This window comes from Nylanderia fulva, unplaced genomic scaffold (genome assembly GCF_048542155.1).
Source record: "Nylanderia fulva isolate GAGA-0341 unplaced genomic scaffold, ASM4854215v1 Scaffold5, whole genome shotgun sequence".
NCBI classification, from domain to species: domain Eukaryota; kingdom Metazoa; phylum Arthropoda; class Insecta; order Hymenoptera; family Formicidae; genus Nylanderia; species Nylanderia fulva.
The window spans coordinates 3290535-3308548 of NW_028190587.1; the positions used below are offsets into that span (position 1 = coordinate 3290535).

At 29.5% G+C, this 18014-nt stretch overlaps 2 protein-coding genes and 1 pseudogene across 5 annotated transcripts; 1 reads left to right on the forward strand and 2 right to left on the reverse strand.

Moving 5' to 3' along the window:
• Positions 1 to 4343: 4343 nt before the first annotated feature.
• On the reverse strand, positions 4344 to 5950 carry LOC114941685 (uncharacterized). Of its 2 annotated transcripts, XM_029316746.2 has the most exons (3): positions 5816 to 5950; positions 5606 to 5739; positions 4344 to 5095 (listed from the first exon to the last, which is right to left on the reverse strand). In XM_029316746.2, exon 3 carries the CDS (start codon positions 5093 to 5095, stop codon positions 4406 to 4408), a length of 690 nt encoding a protein of 229 aa, XP_029172579.1. In that variant the 5' UTR covers positions 5606 to 5739; positions 5816 to 5950; the 3' UTR covers positions 4344 to 4405. The 2 variants fall into 2 exon arrangements, with proteins under 2 accessions (XP_029172579.1, XP_029172578.1); XM_029316745.2 differs by having other exon boundaries at positions 5606 to 5950.
• A 767-nt stretch (positions 5951 to 6717) lies between these two features.
• On the reverse strand, positions 6718 to 8360 carry LOC114941684 (uncharacterized; annotated as a pseudogene). Its single transcript, XR_014925701.1, has 2 exons — positions 8297 to 8360; positions 6718 to 7728 (listed from the first exon to the last, which is right to left on the reverse strand). The product of XR_014925701.1 is annotated as an uncharacterized LOC114941684 (transcript).
• Positions 8361 to 9834: 1474 nt separating this feature from the next.
• On the forward strand, positions 9835 to 12397 carry LOC114941645 (uncharacterized). Of its 2 annotated transcripts, XM_085487018.1 has the most exons (3): positions 9857 to 9915; positions 10815 to 11229; positions 11323 to 12397. In XM_085487018.1, exons 1-3 carry the CDS (start codon positions 9865 to 9867, stop codon positions 12291 to 12293), a joined length of 1437 nt encoding a protein of 478 aa, XP_085343144.1. In that variant the 5' UTR covers positions 9857 to 9864; the 3' UTR covers positions 12294 to 12397. The 2 variants fall into 2 exon arrangements, with proteins under 2 accessions (XP_029172519.2, XP_085343144.1); XM_029316686.2 differs by having other exon boundaries at positions 9835 to 9915; positions 10815 to 12397.
• The last annotated feature ends 5617 nt before the right edge of the window (positions 12398 to 18014 follow it).

Here is an 18014-nt window from a genome sequence, read left to right on the forward strand (position 1 = left end):
TAAAATAAAAGTTTTCATACAGAAATAAAATGATTTATATACTTTTTCGAACAACACATATAAGAAATAAATATTATTTTTGAAAACTAAAATTGTCACGCTTTAAAAGTTCTCATTGCCGCACGAGGTACAATCCTTCTTGTATCGTCCTATCCCACTGCACCCTGTCAGAGTTCATAGTGCCGGTACTCGAGCAACGGTCTCCTTCGTCTCTCTGGGGTATTTTATCGTGTCGCCTGTAATAAGGTTTCCACGTGTAAGAAACCACCGAGGTGTTCCGCAATATAGGTGGTCGAGGAGCAGTACAGAAAGAGACAAAGGGGATAGTGGGCGCGCGAAACAGGGCGAAAGCGGCAAAGTAGCGAGAAAACGAAACGGGGCGATGGTGAGCGCGTACTACAGGCAGCCGGAGAATCCAATCGCAATAGAGTTAAGTGTTCGAGAGTAAAACCTTGCCGAGGCACGACCTCGATTACTTGCGGAGGATTTGTTACGGCCACCTTTTCTGCCACTTTCTAGCGGGCAACCTCTCCGCCTCTCTCAGCCAACACAGAGTCGTCCTGAAGTCCTCCTTTGTCCAGGAGCCTTCCGCAAGGCAAGCAACATAACACGAACATAACACTAAAAGGACTAAAAGAAACGCTTTACTCCCTGCACCATCGTTGATCTTTGGGCCACTCGGGGGCTTTTTTCTGCCATCAAACATGAGAGACTTCCGATTGGCTGAGTTTAGTCGGTCACCAATTCCCGATGTCGCCTTCGGATAACATGCCGTAAAATACAAATTTTTTTCCCGCTCCTGTACTTTCGCTCAACGCTTTTATAAGACATCCGTTCTCGTTCGTTTTACAAGTCGATCGTTTCTTTTGATACCAGAAAAATCTTTTGTGATTAAACAAAGAAAACCAATTGTGTAGTTAATAATGAGCACGTGATGATACGCATCAAGAATTTTATATTCACGCAAAAAACTAATATAGTTTAATATTAATGTTAAGGCTTCTCTGTGCTGCTTAATTTGGCTTCTGTGTGTTTTCTAAATAAACTTAAGTTGTTAATTTATTACACACCGAGATAAGCCATAAATCTTTGATTAATAACTGTGAGATGATCGATAAATATAATTAATAGCTTTTGGCTTTTAATTAAACGATCTAACATTTTTTAAATACCGAAATAAGAGAGATACTTATGATTTTCTAACTTATGGTTAGAAAAGATGAAATATTATAAAAACTAGCTCTCTTATTCATAGAATACTGTTTTTTCTGAATGATTATATAATGATGACATATAAAATTAACATTTTAATAATAAATATGCAATATTTATTGCCGTGCAACTAAATCAAAATGTTATCCGTTACCTGTTACTACATCTATTATTATACTCATAAAAATGACATTTCACATAACAGATACACAAATAATTCATTTGTAATTCGAGAATAATGGATTTTATTACTGATAATAAATCAATCTTTATAATTTTAATTATAATAGGAGTTTATAAATATGTGATAAATAATAAAAACTGATTTTAAAAAATTATGTCGAAGGTTTATGCAAATTATTTCCTGTTGTATGAATCAATAATATAATTATTATGTAATGTTTTTATAATCTCTCATAAATTAATGCGGCGAGTATTGTAAAATATCATAATACAGTTACTTTTTTCGTAGCATCTTGCAGTTTTGTTGAAATTCCAAAATGCATTTTTACCTACGCGTTTCGCATCCCTTATTGCGTATCGGTACGGTACAACACGAATAGAGTATCGAAATTACCCGCGGCAATTCGAATTATGCCTGGCGGCAAGCCGCTTTAATGCAATTCCGAACACATTTTCTTAGTTGGTTCTTCTCGTTTTACTGTGAAAATCCTCGAGGCCGTTACGTCGGTAACGATAGGACCGGCACGGCAGGCTGTTACCGCCACATGCCGCCATAATATCGAGCAAAAGTTTTCTGGCCAGCAAGAGAAAATAATTTGATATGACTTGCCGTTGCAACCCCGCGCACAGGTGGAACTTCGGTGGAAACGAGGATCCTCTGAAGTACAATTATGAAGCCGATGCTACCGCCGCTGCCAATTAAACGTAGTGCAGTACACGATATAGAAGGTCGCAAAGTTTTCCTCTTTTCTTGAGAAACTAGAAACGAATAAATCTGGCACGTATCTTTCGACATAGTATAAGAAATTTTTTAAAAATATTATTAAGATAATTTGATTTTTATTACAATAAAATTGTAAAATCTGATTGCTCATTGTATAATTAAAAAGGAATGACGATAATAGTTTATATATTATTGCCATAAAAATATTTATATTGTATTATAATAAGACAAAAAGTGAAGAAGTTGTAAAATTAGTTAATTAGTATGTTATCCTTCTAAATTATTTGATAAAAATGTTTTGCATACTTTTTCCTTTCTAGTAAAGATTGAAGAGAAACAAGAAGAGTTTTATTTGATATTAATTGTAATCAATTGTATTAATTTTATGTAACGATAAATAATTTGTTATATGCAAATTATTCTCTTTTTATTTCTAGATTATTATTTTTTTATTAACACAAATTTTTATTCATTATATATAAGAAAGAATTGCAAAAAAAAAGTTATAAAATTGTGTTGAGCCTTCTACAAAAGTTATATCATAAAGAAGATATAGATTGTGTGAATGAAAAAAATTAAGAAATCGAGAAGACAATGTCTTCATTATTTTTTTTCTTTCTTTCTTTAATATTTCTATCTTTTTCTTGCTTTCTATCTTTCCCTTTCTTACTATCTCTTTTTCCACAACCCCTTAAGCTCGTTTAATCATTCTCTCTTCATTTCCCTTCTAAAAATCTTTTCGTATTATTCTGTTTCACTTATTCTTCTCATAATTTCTCATTACGCACCAATGGTAATAAGTTCCAAGGCTTATTAAATTGTAACAATTTTAATTATAGAAACACCATTTTCTCCTATACATTCTTCCTAAATTCTCTCCGTATTACTTTTGTTTCTGTAGTTTCCGTAGTTTTGCTTTCTTCATGCTTGTATGTAGCCATCCCGCAACTATTGGTATTCTTTTGGTTCCAACACGAGAAATCGGATGCCAACTCTTTAGCTTTCTTTTAAAAGTTAGCGCAACACCTGCACTGACTCGTCTTTTCTTATTTATCGAATAGGTGTGAGCGCACAATGTCATTCGTAACACACGGTGCATGAGTCGCTTTCTCTTATAATCGGTAAAACTTTCAGTGTGCTAAGGAAGACATAACGATTATTTTTTACTAGTAAAGCTTGAATCAATCTGTCTTTAAAAATTATAACATCAATAAAAAAATTCAAAATTGATATATTAAAAAATATTTGATCGATATAATGTAATGTCAGCATGATTTAAAATTGTAAATCGTGAATCACTTCCGATTGATTTAAACAATAAAGATATATAGAAATAAAATATTAACATTTATATGTTTGCACAATTTTATAAACAAAAAGTAAAAATAATTAAATAAATAATTTTAAGTATTTTAGATGAGTTAAATATATATTTATTATTATACTTTTCTTTTTACATTTCTCTTTTTTTCAGTTTCTCTCGTTATTTTGTTCAAGTATATTAAACAACGATTTTATAAAAAAAATAATCGTTTTTAATTACATATGTATTCCTTAATTTATACTTGCATCATAATTAAAATCTAAAGATAATTGTTCATTATTTATTAGAAATATTCTAAAATTAATGTTTGTCTATTAACATCGCATGCATTCTAGTTTTTAGTAATTGTATAAATTTTTACTTTTTATTTATATAAATCAAATAATTTTAAACGAAAAATGTTGCAATTTTATTAAATTTTATTAAATTAAAGTAACATTAAAAGTATTACATTCCCAGGTAGCAAGCTGACGTAATTAAACGTTAAAATAATGTCATTTTGACGGCGATTGATGTCATTTTTTACGTCAAATGGCGTCATTTTGACGTCAGCTTGCTATCTGGATTTTTTATAATGATTTTTCGATAATCAATCAAATATTAACATCGCGATTTTCTAAAACATTTTATATCTCATTGAATACTCTTGTCATTATTTGTTCAATAATTATCTTGATATATAGAATATATCTTCTTCTTATATAGAATCCCGTTAGCTTCTAGCGTAATATTTAGATATAATTGATAATTTGACTAATTCAATTTTCTGCAAATATAAATATTATATTCTTTAAGAGCTCCAATGTCATGCAACAAAAAATAAAATTCAAATGTTAACTTATAAATAGCACAGTGTCTTGTATTTGTTTGCTTTTATATAATAATATAAAATTCGATAGCTGTATTGTTTTATTATTCTTTTATTAAAATAAGATTCCAAAAATCCAAAATCTTGTCATCTATCATAGAATAACATGAACGTAATCTAGATTGTTCGGTACAGTAATGCCGAGAACGATGTACATGATGTCCGCTACGATCTGCGTATTTACATCTTTGCTCTTAAGGAAAGTATGAATGGTTTGAATTGAATTTATGTCGTAGAATTGATTAACAATTTGTTGGAAGTTATCGGACTTGAGTTGATTGACGAAACTGACGAAAGCTGGAGAGGTTTTTATCTTCTGCACGTAGATGTGAATAAAGTCCTCAAAAGGAAGCACTTTATTGATGTCTTTAAAAAGCCCGGCAATTCCGGCGCCAGTTTTCTTCATGATCGTAGAATGCACATGAGAAGGAGGTTCGAGTTCCTTGATGTCGAGAGCTTTGTTAACTTCGTTTATTAAGTAATAAATATCGACGCCTTCTTTATACAGATAGTTGAAAAGGTTGATTACTTCTGGGATAGCTTCAAAATCTATCATTAGATCTTTGATAATAGTTGTTGATACAAGATAATCAAAAGCAGCTTTTACTTCAGAATCATCCGCATAATAATCCAAAAATACTTCATTGATGTCTTTAGCAGGAACTAAGTCCAGAATGTCCTGAATATCTTCGTGAAGAGGACCTTTGCCGAAACTTGGAAACTGATGAGTTTGACCTAAACCGATAACGGCCAAGACGGCAAATAATGCTAATGCAAAGTTCATCTGCAAATAATATATGTTTAATAAATTAATATTACTATTAGAATATATATTTTTAATATAAATATGACGCACCAAAAAAAATATTATTTTGAAAATATATAAATTTTTTTTCAATTACGATTTATTTACATAAACTATTTGCGTTTATATTGTAAAATAAATAACAAAGAATTAATTATTATTACTATTTAAAATTACTAATAGAAATAGAAATAGAAATATTAAAAATCAGATTTATATATTTTTTGCTTAATTTTAAGAATCTGCTAACTTCTAAAGTAAGCTTTAACAAAAAATATTAGTTTGCAATTTAATTAGAACAGTATATAATTTAAACACAAAGTTATTGAAAAAGAAGCAAATTTTATACTAGAAAAGAATGATTCTAAATTGATATAAAATCAATAATTAAAATTAAAAATAATGCCTACGTATAATAATATCAACAATTATTTAATAAAAAAAATAAAATTTTTATAAAAAGCTCTTAAAATTTTGTTCTTAACTTACCGTGGTAGATAATCACACTGACAATGAGATCCGTAAGCAATTATCGCATATTTATATACTGGAAACCTCATGTTTTAGATGGATCAGTTAATAAAGTAGATAAGATTACTTTGACATCATAAACTTTTAAGAAACTGTAAAGATTATTAAATCATTGAACATATAAAATCTAATCAAAATTTATAATGTTACATTTTTTTTCTTACGCACTTTTTTATTAAAAGTAATTTTTCTATATTCAAGATTTTATTTCTAGAAAGTTTTGTTGTTGCATATAGTTTTATTATTATAGATATACAATATATGTATATTATATAATAGTGCATTGCATGCATTGCAGCCAATTTTATATATTTTATATATTTCTTTCAATATAGAAATAATTCATTTTAAATTGTAAAATCTGTAAGAAAAAGTTGCCATTTGACAACAAGAGACTGATACACTTAATTAACAAAATTTTTTTTATTTTCTTATTCTAATATATATTAATAAACTAATAATAGATAATATAATTATTTAAAATTTTGCTACATATAATTCTATAACAATATTCTTAAATAATATTTAGTAATAAAATAGCGTAAATATATAATACTTATATATTTACGATATTATATTAAATGCTAACTTTGGAAACAAAGATTGTTATACATATATTACATAGATCTAATTATAGCGATAACATAACTTGCTGGAAAATAATTATGTATTATATTATTGATAAATCACTTATAGAGAACATAAAGTTAATTTTAAATAAAAGTGCAAATATAGTAATTGGAATAGAAAATTTGAACAGAACGTTGTGCAAAGATTATATATAAGTTACAGTTACTATATTAAAAGATATAGTTTATAGTCAAACAAATGCTTATTTGGCAAGTTTATTATAGTTCTTTATTCATATCGTAACTCGCAGCAAATAAATCGAATAATTCATTAATTATAGACGTGCGTTATGATATAACTGCAAATTTTACATATTTAAAATATAATATATGTATTGATTTTAATATGGGGGACTTTAAAATCAAAAAGTTTGGAAATTTGTAGTTTCTCTTCGTAAAGAGAAAGATCATCGATTTCTTTCAAGAATAATATATCATAAAGATAATTCATGTTATTTTTATTCCCGACCTTTTACATTTCAATTGAGATTTAAAAGTACTGTTTATTTTAGATGACACACATCTTCCATATGCCGATAGTCTTGTAAAATATTTAAATATAATCGACAATATTTAATCTAGTCTTTTATAAATATAATACATTGTGAAATTCCTTAAAAGCTTCTACAGCGCATAATCTAATCGTCGAATTAAGTTGTAAACAAGTAGAAGAGCGTGTTATACTCTTCTTATTTATATATATAAGTGAGCAATATCTTATTATTTTTCTATCGGAATAAGTTGCAGAGAGTCCAAGAGCTCGCCATCTATCATATTCGCAGGATAAGCATAATCTTGATAGCTTGGCACAGTGATACCAAGAACAATAAACATGATATCCGCTACAATTTGCGTATTTACTCCGCTGCTCTTAAGGCCATTTAAAATGATCTGGAAGGATTTAATTTTATACACTTTGTTGACGATCTGCTGGAAATTATCAGATTTAAGTTGATTGATATATCTGACGAAAGCTGAAGAGATTTTTAATTTCTGCACGTAGATGTGAATGAAGTCGTCAAAAAGAAGCACTTTACTGATGTCTTTGAAAAATCCAGCGATTCCACCAGTTTTCTTCACGGTCGTAGAATACACATGAGAGTTGGGTGATTCGAGTTCCTTGATGCTAAGAGCTTTATTAATTTCATTTATTAAGAAATAAATGTTAATTTCTTCCTTTTGTAAATAATTAAAAAGATTGATCACTTCGGGAATATCCTCGAAATCTATTATCAAGTCTTCGATTATAGTTGTGCTTATGATATATTAAATAGCAGCTTGTATTTCAGGATCCTTTAAATATTTGTCGCAAATGTTATTAATTTTTTCAACAGGGATTAGGTCTAGAATGTCTTGTATATCTTCATATAGAGGATCTTTACAGAAATCCAGGGCCTGATGAGCTTGACCTAGACCGATAACAGCCAAGACGGCAAACAACACTAATTTCATCTATAAACATATAACATATACATATCCATATTTCATAAATTAATATTAAATGTTTATAATGATTTTGTATTATAACATTTTATTTTGATGAATATTATAATATTTTCTTTATATATATATATATATATATATATATATATATATATATATGTATAGATAACTCAAAAAATATTTATTTTAATGTTAGGCTTAATTTCTGAATCATGTACGAGTAATCTCGTACGTTCTTCTAAATTATGATTAATTAATAAAAAAAAAACATTTAAAATAGAAGTATGTACAAAATTCTTCTTTATATTAATCAAATTTAATTTTAATTTTTAAATCAAATTTTTAAGAATAGATTTATTTTTGATTAATTACAAAATGTACAAAATTTAGTTGCAAAAAATTTTATATGATTAAATTAATGTAAAGATTGATTATAAATTAATCATAAAATCTATAACTAAAACATAAACTTAATTTTGTTTACATTATTTTAGCAATAGTTGAGTAGTTATAGTTCTGAATAAAAATAGTTATAATTCTTAAAGAAAATGTGCAAAAAGATTATTTCTTTACTTACCGTGACAGCTGTGGATGAACACTGAATGGACGAACACTTTTGTGTATACAATTCTCGTACAGTGTTATATTAAAAAATATAGCATTATGCTAGACTGATAAATGAATTACATAGAACTAGATAAGATTACTTTGTCAATATCAATTTCTGAAAAAAAATGTAAACGTTACTTGATAAATCATTGTATTTGTTTCATTGTATATATTTATACATATATGACATCTTGAATTCCATGAAATACTATATTATTGTTTGCCATTTTCTTTATCTCTATCTTATCTACATGTATTTTTCATTTAAAGCAATGTTTTATCAAATTCTATTTATAAACAACGTGTATTAACGTATTAACGTAGTTTTCACGTATTCTATTTTTTTAATATGAGAATAATTTATTTTAAAATTATAAAATCGTTAATAGAAATATTGCTATTATTTGACAATGAGATTGCTATATTTTGTTAATAGAATTTATACACTTTATTATTTTGATAATTAAATATTTCATATTTTGCAACACCAAATTTCACATTCTTTAATAATATAATCGTTTTATTGTAAGCAAACAGAGTATGTTTTTAATTATGTATTAAATTAATACATACAACAATATATCCCAGGTGGCAAGCTGACGTCATTAAACGTCAAAATGACGTCATTTTGACATCAGTTTGCTACCTGGAATATATGTACATTTTATTTCCATTATTTATAATTTAGTTATAATTTACAGATAAATATATTCTGAGAAATAACTTGTTTCTTAATACACGAGGATACATATAATAACAAGAAATAAAAAAGTCGATTGGTGATAAATTCTTTTAAGTGCATATTCCAGGATATGAAATTAATCAACGATGTAATCAATATTAAAAATCGGGAAGAAGAGAGAATGATTATCAATATGCCTTAATTTCAAAAAGTTGATAATATAAAATATAAGAAATTACAAATGTATTATTCTATAAAAATATATAATCTATGATTTTAAGATATTAATTATTAAGTAAGAGACATATCATTAACAATAAGATATCACACAAATCAAAAAGATTAAAATGATTTCTTGAAAATGATTATATTGTAAGAAACAGACAATCAGTTAAGAGATACTAGCAATATCAAAGTTTTAATCATAACTTACGTCACAAAATAAATGACTAATTATTATAAGTAAATATAATAGTAAAATATAAAAATTGTAAAGCAAAATGGAGTAAAAAATATATAATAGTTAAACTAATTTCCAAAATTAAAATTGATCATTTTATTAAAGCGCATGACTTAAGAATAAGCGCGACTGTCAAATGAATAAATTTATATATGATATATTCTAAATATATTTACTATAATATGAACAGAAAAGTGCATTCACATCTTTAAGTCATTTTTTTCATTATTTAGATAAATTACATATATAGAGAAAAATAAATAATGTGAATATTTTATGTCGAAAAATTTATCAAATAATCCTTAGTTTTTTTCTCGTGTATATCAGTATATCGATCTGATCGTAATCTTATCTAGACTTTTATGTAACTTGATGATACTATAATGGTATATAAATGTACGATAATTATTCACTGATCTCAAAGCGCATTCACAGAGCTGCCATGGTAAGTAAAGAAAAGTTTTTTATATATTTTCTTGAACATTATGTTTAAAAAATTATTTTTATAAACATTTTTATTGCCATTCCTGATTTTAGTTATTTTATAAATAATTTAGAATCAGTTTATTCTTTTTTAGTAAAAATTTAATGAGATTTAATGTCAATTTTGCTATTAATTTGTTAACAATAAATTATATTTATTGTTCTAATCTTCTGTATACAGAACATTTTATGGAATGTCATACTATTTGAAAAGCAACTTTGCATTGTTTCGATGTTTTGATGTACAAACACTAATGGTGCGAGATTACTTTTTAAATAATATGACATTACGTACAGCATCCTGTATAATTTATGTATATTTATATTTGACTTTTTAATATTAATATTTTCTTTTTAAGTAAAATCTGAGAACTAAGCAATCAATGAAATGTGTAAGAAAAATCTTACACGTATATGCTATACATACATATCTTATATGCGTATTATATATAAATATATAAAATGAGATATATGTATGTTATACATATTTCTGTTTTAAGGCTTCTACTTTATATATATATATATATATATATATATATATATATATATAGTTTAAAGTAAAATTTAATTTATAAAAACGTCTAAATGTCTGTTTATGTAAAAAATCAATTTAGATATAATAATTTTCATTAGAAGCAATTTAATATTTAAAACGTCATTATCTTTTTTTTCTATAATTTATCTATTGTGCTCGCAAATTTTATAAATTAAATATAATTAAAATAAAAAGATTTTTTCTGAATCTATATATATATATATATCTTTTTATAAATATATTCTTTAAAATTATATTTGTATATATTTAAATATATGTTGTAATACAATACTAACTTATTTAATATGAATATAATATATTTGCAGATGAAACTCATCTTAGCGCTATTTGTCAGCTTGGCCATCATCGGCCTGGGCCAATCTCACCAGTTCCCAGATTTTGGCGAGGGTCCACTTCATGAAGATTTTCAAGATTTTCTCGATTTATATCCTGCGGAACAAGTCGCTCAAGTCGTTGCAGATTACGTGCAGAATGATGATGAAGTAAAACATATTATTGACTATCTGGCGAACACGCCTTTAATAAAAAATCTAGTGATAGATTTTGAGGCTATTGATGAAGTGAGGGATCATATTGATTATCTGCAAAATCACGGCATCTTCAGCTACGATATGGTCAATCAGATTAATAGAGCCTTAGGAATCGAGGAACTTGTACCACCTACGCCAACACCTCCACCTACGTCTTCTCCTGAACCTACAACCGAGCCTACACGTCCACCTACATCGACACCTGAACCTACACCTGAGCCTACAACCGAGCCACCTACATCGACACCTGAACCTACACCTGAGCCTACAAGAACCGAGCCACCTACATCGACACCTGAACCTACACCTGAGCCTACAAGAACCGAGCCACCTACAACTTCAGTTGAACCTGTACCTATCTCCGTAATCCAGAGGACCGGTGGACTTTCAGGACTTTTCAAAGACGTCGGAAGTCTTATGCCTTATAGCCGCTATATTAGTCTATATGTAAACAAGTCGAGAAACTCCCACGCCTTCCGCGACTTGCTTCACGAACTTAGACATGGCACCTTACAACGCATCGTTAACAAGCTTTACAAAAGTAACTCCTTCCAGATCATTCTAAATGGTCTCAAGAACTTCAACGTGAATGTGAAAATTGTAGAAGATGTCCTGTACATTCTTTTCGACGTCACTACACCGAGACCTCCTAAATCGTTAAGGGAACATCTCATTGACTTCGCAAAGCTTCTTCCAGCAGAACAGTTTACTGAGGTACTAGTCAAGTATCTAAACGAAGACCAACAAGTACGTGATGCTATCACCTTCCTGTTCACACCCGAATTCCATGATCTACTACGCTCCGTCGAAAGTCTTGAGGAACATCAGAAACTGGTGGTATATTTAGAAAAATTAGGATTGCCTGTGATTGAAGGAATACAGGAAATGCATAAGGCTCTCGGTATGGAAGATTATGTGCCCCCTAAAATAGAAGACTTACTCAAATCTCAAATTGGCGCGCAAGAAGTCGGCGATGGAATGAAAGGATTGATCAGAGATCTTTATAATTTGCTACCTTTACGCAAGATTGATGCTCTCTTCCGGAAAAAACTGCATGACAAAGTCTTTGCTCATTTCATCGAAAGCCTTGCATCTCCGGAATTTGTAGAAATCAGCAAGAATCTGGTAAATCATGAAACTTTTAAACAATATATCGCGCAAACCAATGAAAAGGGATTGGAGTTACTGGCGTGGGCGAAACTTTCTAATAGAATGATTGGTCTTAAATGGGAAAGAATATTTGTAGCATTTTGAACATTTAATGCAAGCAAATTATACGCTATGTAATAATGTAACATAAGAGTCTTCACTTACTGTGTAATTATTAATAATAAATTTATTGCCTTACACAAAATAAAGTGCTCACTTTATTTATTTATCCTGATTTTCTCTTGAAATAAAAATAATAATTTAACTAAATCATTAAATATAATATCAAAAAGAAAACAAGTATTTATATTATATCTTTCTGACTTATTAGCAATTTTGATTATAATTAATATTTTATATATATATATGTATTATATAAACTGTGTATTAGATTTCAGTATAATAAATAGGTATACATACCAACTTATAAATATATTAAAGATTAAAAATAACTATTATATTATCTAACTATATGTGTATATAATTTATTTATATATACTCAGTTTATATTTAAATGTTATATTATAAATGCTATAATTTATATTTAAAAATATATCTATATATTTTTGTATAATTACATAATATATAAAACGATATTTGAAAGCAAATTGTGATCACTCAATGTATTCAATTTTATAAACAAATATAGAAATATATGTATGTTCAACTTCAGTTTGTAAAAATAATAGACAAGTATTTAACAATCTTTATTTATGACTTGATAGTTGCATTTCGTTTTTGGTGTAATAAAATTAAATGCATGTAAAAATTATATAACATTATTTAAATTTTAGCAACTAGAAATATATAATTGCATTGGAGATTATTAAATAGTTTAATTGTATATAAGAAGCAAAGTGTAAGAAGTATTATAAAGATTCTAATCTTTTTATGATTATCTTTAATGACAAAAATTTTAGCAGTGAGCATATAATTGCATTAGACAATCTATGCAAATCTAATTTTTTATTAATGTAATTTGAAACAATTTTACGACATTATTTTATTTAAATAATTAGTAAGTATATATTTCGCAAATTTCATTATACTTATTATTACGATATTTATATCATTAAATCATTTTCGGCATATAATATGTAAAATTTTGTTTTAGCAACAATATCATTTTTCGTTATGATATTGTTTTTTTCAGATAATTTTAATAATAAACGAATCATTTTAAGTATAATAACGTTATACTCATTCTTTTTGTATAGTGACTCATTATTTTAATTCTTTAATTAGAGAAAGCTGAGAAGGATATTCTAGAACTTATTTTGATTGAGATGAATCATTAATAATTATCTGAAATACAATCAACAAATCAAGAAGAGAATGAGTTTTATCGATAAGTAGAAAAAGTTTATCACAGAGAGAGCTTTAGCGAACACTTCAACTAATCTTGGTTTATACAAAAAAAAATCATTTATAATATGTAGAAAACGATAGAAATAAAAGAGCTTGAGGTATTTATAAAAGATAATATTATACATTATATCTACAAGTGTCACTATAAATAGTCTTATATGATGATTTAAAAGATTTTAAATGCCATGTTGAAGAACATATTTGATAAATTTCTGCATCAGAATTTTGGCAATTCTTGTAAATTTTTATAGTTATTATTTATAGAATTTAAAAATTTCATAGATCTTTTTACAAAATTGTTCAAGTCAAAACTTGAACAAAAATATGTATTAACGTGATGCTCTTCAGGAAAGTAAACAATTGATTTTATCTAACATTTTATGCTAATAATTTTCTTCTTATATTTATAAGAATGCGCGATCTAGTAGGGTAAATTTTAAAATTTTAAGTGCCAAAACATATATGCAGAACATTACTTTCTTCTTCTGCACATTCAGAATCACTTAAACGATTCTTGTCGTTTGTTTAATACGAACGAATAATTTATCGCCGGGTTTTAATGAAAAAATACGATATTTATTCTGAGAAAGTTGAGAATTATAATTTTATTATCATCGCAATATTTTAATAAAAAAATAATCAAATATTTAAACAGATGCAGGTGTTTGTTTAAACATATAACTCTCTGATTGAAATCTTACAAGTATATGAAATCTTAACTATGCAATTCTAACTATATAAACTATGTAAATTAACTATATTCTTATGATAATATTTTTAATTTTTTGTAATTATTTGCAAAATTTAAGTAAATTGTAAATATATATATGTGGATATTTATATTAATATAATATACATACTTATTATAATCATTCAAACTCACACATAAACGATAATAATAAATTTTGTCTCCAATTAATTGCTACAATTAATTGGAGACAATTATTATGTGGATCTATCCCAAAAATGATAAGTATGTTATGCATTCTAGCAGTAAGATTATTTGGGCAATTCGAAAGAAGAGGGGCAAGCATTTTAACGCGAGGTCTTTAGCAAGCACCGAGTTTGCGGATGGTAGAAATTAATACCTCTCAGGATGTCAGAAACTGCATGAACGCGACGAGACTACCGAGCTGGTGTGAGTTTCATGCTGAAGTCACGATAGCCAGAGTAGACCGGCGACAAAGAGAAGGCGCTGCTCGAGGTATAGGATTCAGAAGGGTGCGAGGGCAAACGGCTCGCGGTGTCTGCAGCAAACAATTCCAATTAACTTGCTGGAATTGGAATAGGACTCGTACTCGTCCGTTCGCCCGGCCGACTCTCGGCCGACTCTCGTGGATGCCACGACGTCGAGGACGACGAGGACATGAGCATTCCTTCGTCCATCCGTCGCGCCTCCTCATTTTTCCTCGTCAAATTTCGCCGTCACGCTATTTGCGTCCGTAAATTGGTTGTCCTGCGAATCCGAAAAACTGCGATGCAGCGAGAGTTGAGTGAGAAATTGCTCTATGCGCACTCCTGGATTTATTCAAAGTACTTGCAAATGTCATTTACGTAACAATCGTACTTAATTAAGGTTATTATAAGGATGTTTGAAGAGTCTTACACATTTTGGAACAATTTTTTAAACGTTTTGGATATTTTAGAAATTTCTCATAACTCTTTTGCAACTCGAGTGTTTAATCTTTTTGTTTGGTTTTAACAAACACGGATAACAATGTCGCTTTAATCGCAGCATTTATAGTAGAAGTAAGTGATGTTGATAAATGTTTAATCTATGTGGTAAACTTTACGCAGTCAGTTCTAATCTATTAAACTAATAACTTTTTAATTGCCATCCTTTTTTCTGCATATAGAGAGAAAGTATTATCACACGTTCTGTTAGTTTTCGAAAAATCATCGTGCAAATGTGTTGAATATATTGATCTCGAATATCCTATGAGTTAAAACAAGAGAAAGTTTTAAAATTTTAGAGGGTCTTAAATATGAATAGATCAGAAATGCACCATGATACCTAAAAGAGCAAACTTTTGAGATTGAGTTTCGAGCAAATGACAATCTATGCAGTTTTCTATGCACGCATATCAAGCAGATGGCAGCCAGTGGTACCATTATCCGTTGCATAAGACTCATCATCGCCGACATTGGTTGAGGTAACCGTAAAGCACAGCGAGCGAAGCCGCGCCGTGCCGTCCTTAGACAATGCGCTTTTGAGCTTCTCAGATATTGAAGATGCCCGAAAGCTGTGTGTACCGATCCTGATATGTACACAACGTCTAGCCTGCGTCTCAACATTATTAAATCCTACCTTGCTCGTAGACCAACCGTGTGGGACAATGACGCGTTCTTTACGTCACGATAACGTGTCATGAATTGAGAATCGGTTTATTGAATGAAATTGTCTCGTCCCGCGTACTTTCCATTCTTTCAATTTAATTCTATTTCTTTCTATCGTCTTGCATATATTCTGTTATAGCATCTTAGCTTATACAAGTTTATTCTCTTCTTTTAAAATAAATAGGTAGATAAGAAAATAAGGTAAATTTTACATTTCAAGTTTCGCATATATTAAACTTTCATTCGAGAGTAAAAAAAATTTTTAATTCGCCTTCCTGTATTATTTATTTTTACAGATGTTTTTTCTTTTAGACTCGCTGCGATATTTATGCATTTTTGCAGTAAGAAAACAGATAGCAGTAAAGCAGATAAGTTAGAATATAAGATAAAAGCGTCATACTATACATAAGAAAACTACATACATCTGTCACATATAATATTGATTAAAAAATAATTGTCATTCGTAAAAATATTCTATATCCTTTATTCGTTCGTTTATCTCTTCTTGGGGTGGAATTTTTCTTCTTTTATTACTTTTATCATCTTATCTCAGCAGTATAAGTAATTATCTTTTCTCTCCGTATTTCAGGTCCGTACTTGATTCCTGATTCTCATTCTACGAGAGAGCATTACCTACCGTATGACTGCGGCAAATCGACGAGTTTATAGGCCAACGACGGCCGCTTACAGTGGCGTAATTGCCCATCCGATGATCGCGCGGGCGTCATATAATCACCAGCTCGTAAGCCTCGAACAGCTTAATCCATGAGGAGTCGCGTCATTACCCGCGTCGTCAGCGCGGCATCGCCGACGAGCGTCGCAATAGTCGTCGTTGTCGTTGCCGCCGTCGTTGTCGACGCTGCTGAAGCTCCCAGGCAGGAGAAGACATTTAAAGGTAAGTATAGTCGGGCAGAGATCTTTGCCTAGTGAGCTTAAAAGTCAAGTGCCAAGAGATTTATCTCATCCATTTGTGAGATGAGAAGGGAAAGGGAAAGGAAAGAAAGGGATGAGTCGCCGAGAAGAGGTCGCTACATGAAACGAAGGACGTTGGAGGAAAAAAACTCGATCTCTCACCTTTATTTTTTCCTCGGTTCGTTATGCCGGTACTACGACCACTTTATTGAATGACTCATTTTATTTCCTGGCATAAAAAGTATCATTTTTCCCCTTCAAAATTCTTCTTTTTATTTCTCGCAGATTCTATCTCTTCGTGGTCCAATGACGAGGCCAGAGTCCTTTACTGATCTTGTTACTGTCAAAAGCTCTTCTCAAACAAAGAGAAAGTTGTCATATGGAGACTGGCTGCATGCGAACATTTAATAAAATCTAATAAAGAAATAATTATACATATATTGTATATAATTATATACATATATTGTAAAATAATCTTGCGTAAGATATTTCTTATTTCTTGAAGATGATGCAGAACAATCTGACAAGTAATGAAATAAGAAAAAAAATTATTTTATTTCTGCCAGTAATATTTAATTAAAATGCAAATGTGCACACATGTGTAAAGTTTTTGAAGACAAGAAATGCTAATTATTGTATCATCGATTGTACGGCGAAGATGTGCGATCTATCATCCGCCTTTATATAGAGCGAATGCACCCAATATTGGAAATTCTATACCACAAGTGCATGTGGTCGTAACCCGTTTACACGTACTCGCACCATCTCGATACAGATATGTTTATTACCGGGAACGACATAGACACCCCCTCTCGGGCCATGACTTATCGGACGCGACTTGTTGCGCGTACACGTTGAACCGCGTAACAATTGTTTCCGGCCTTTCCTAGATTACGACGCTACATCGTTGCGATTAATAACGCGATCGATGATAAAGTATCTTTGCGGACCCGCGTCACGAAATCGCAATTAAAGAATCGTAAAAGTCCGATAACGGACGATTAATTTTTTACAGCAGCTTCCTTTGCTGCATCTGAGGGTGCATCTAAGAAATAAGACGACTGCGAAACTCGTTAAACTCGAAAGATGCACGCTCAAACAGCAGAAAGCGCTTCTTCAAAGTTCTGAAAAAGCACTACAACCTCCCTCGCAAAGTCAGCAATTACGCGACGGCTGATGAGAACAAAGCTTAAAGCTTTAGATGAATAT

Bases quoted from the DNA above. Each gene is read 5' to 3' on its own strand.
- LOC114941685 (XM_029316746.2), bottom strand. From the start codon at position 5,095: ATGAACTTTGCATTAGCATTATTTGCCGTCTTGGCCGTTATCGGTTTA.
- LOC114941645 (XM_029316686.2), top strand. From the start codon at position 9,865: ATGTACGATAATTATTCACTGATCTCAAAGCGCATTCACAGAGCTGCC. The intron at 9,916-10,814 runs GTAAGTAAAGAA...ATATATTTGCAG, and splicing joins GCATTCACAGAGCTGCCATG to ATGAAACTCATCTTAGCGCT.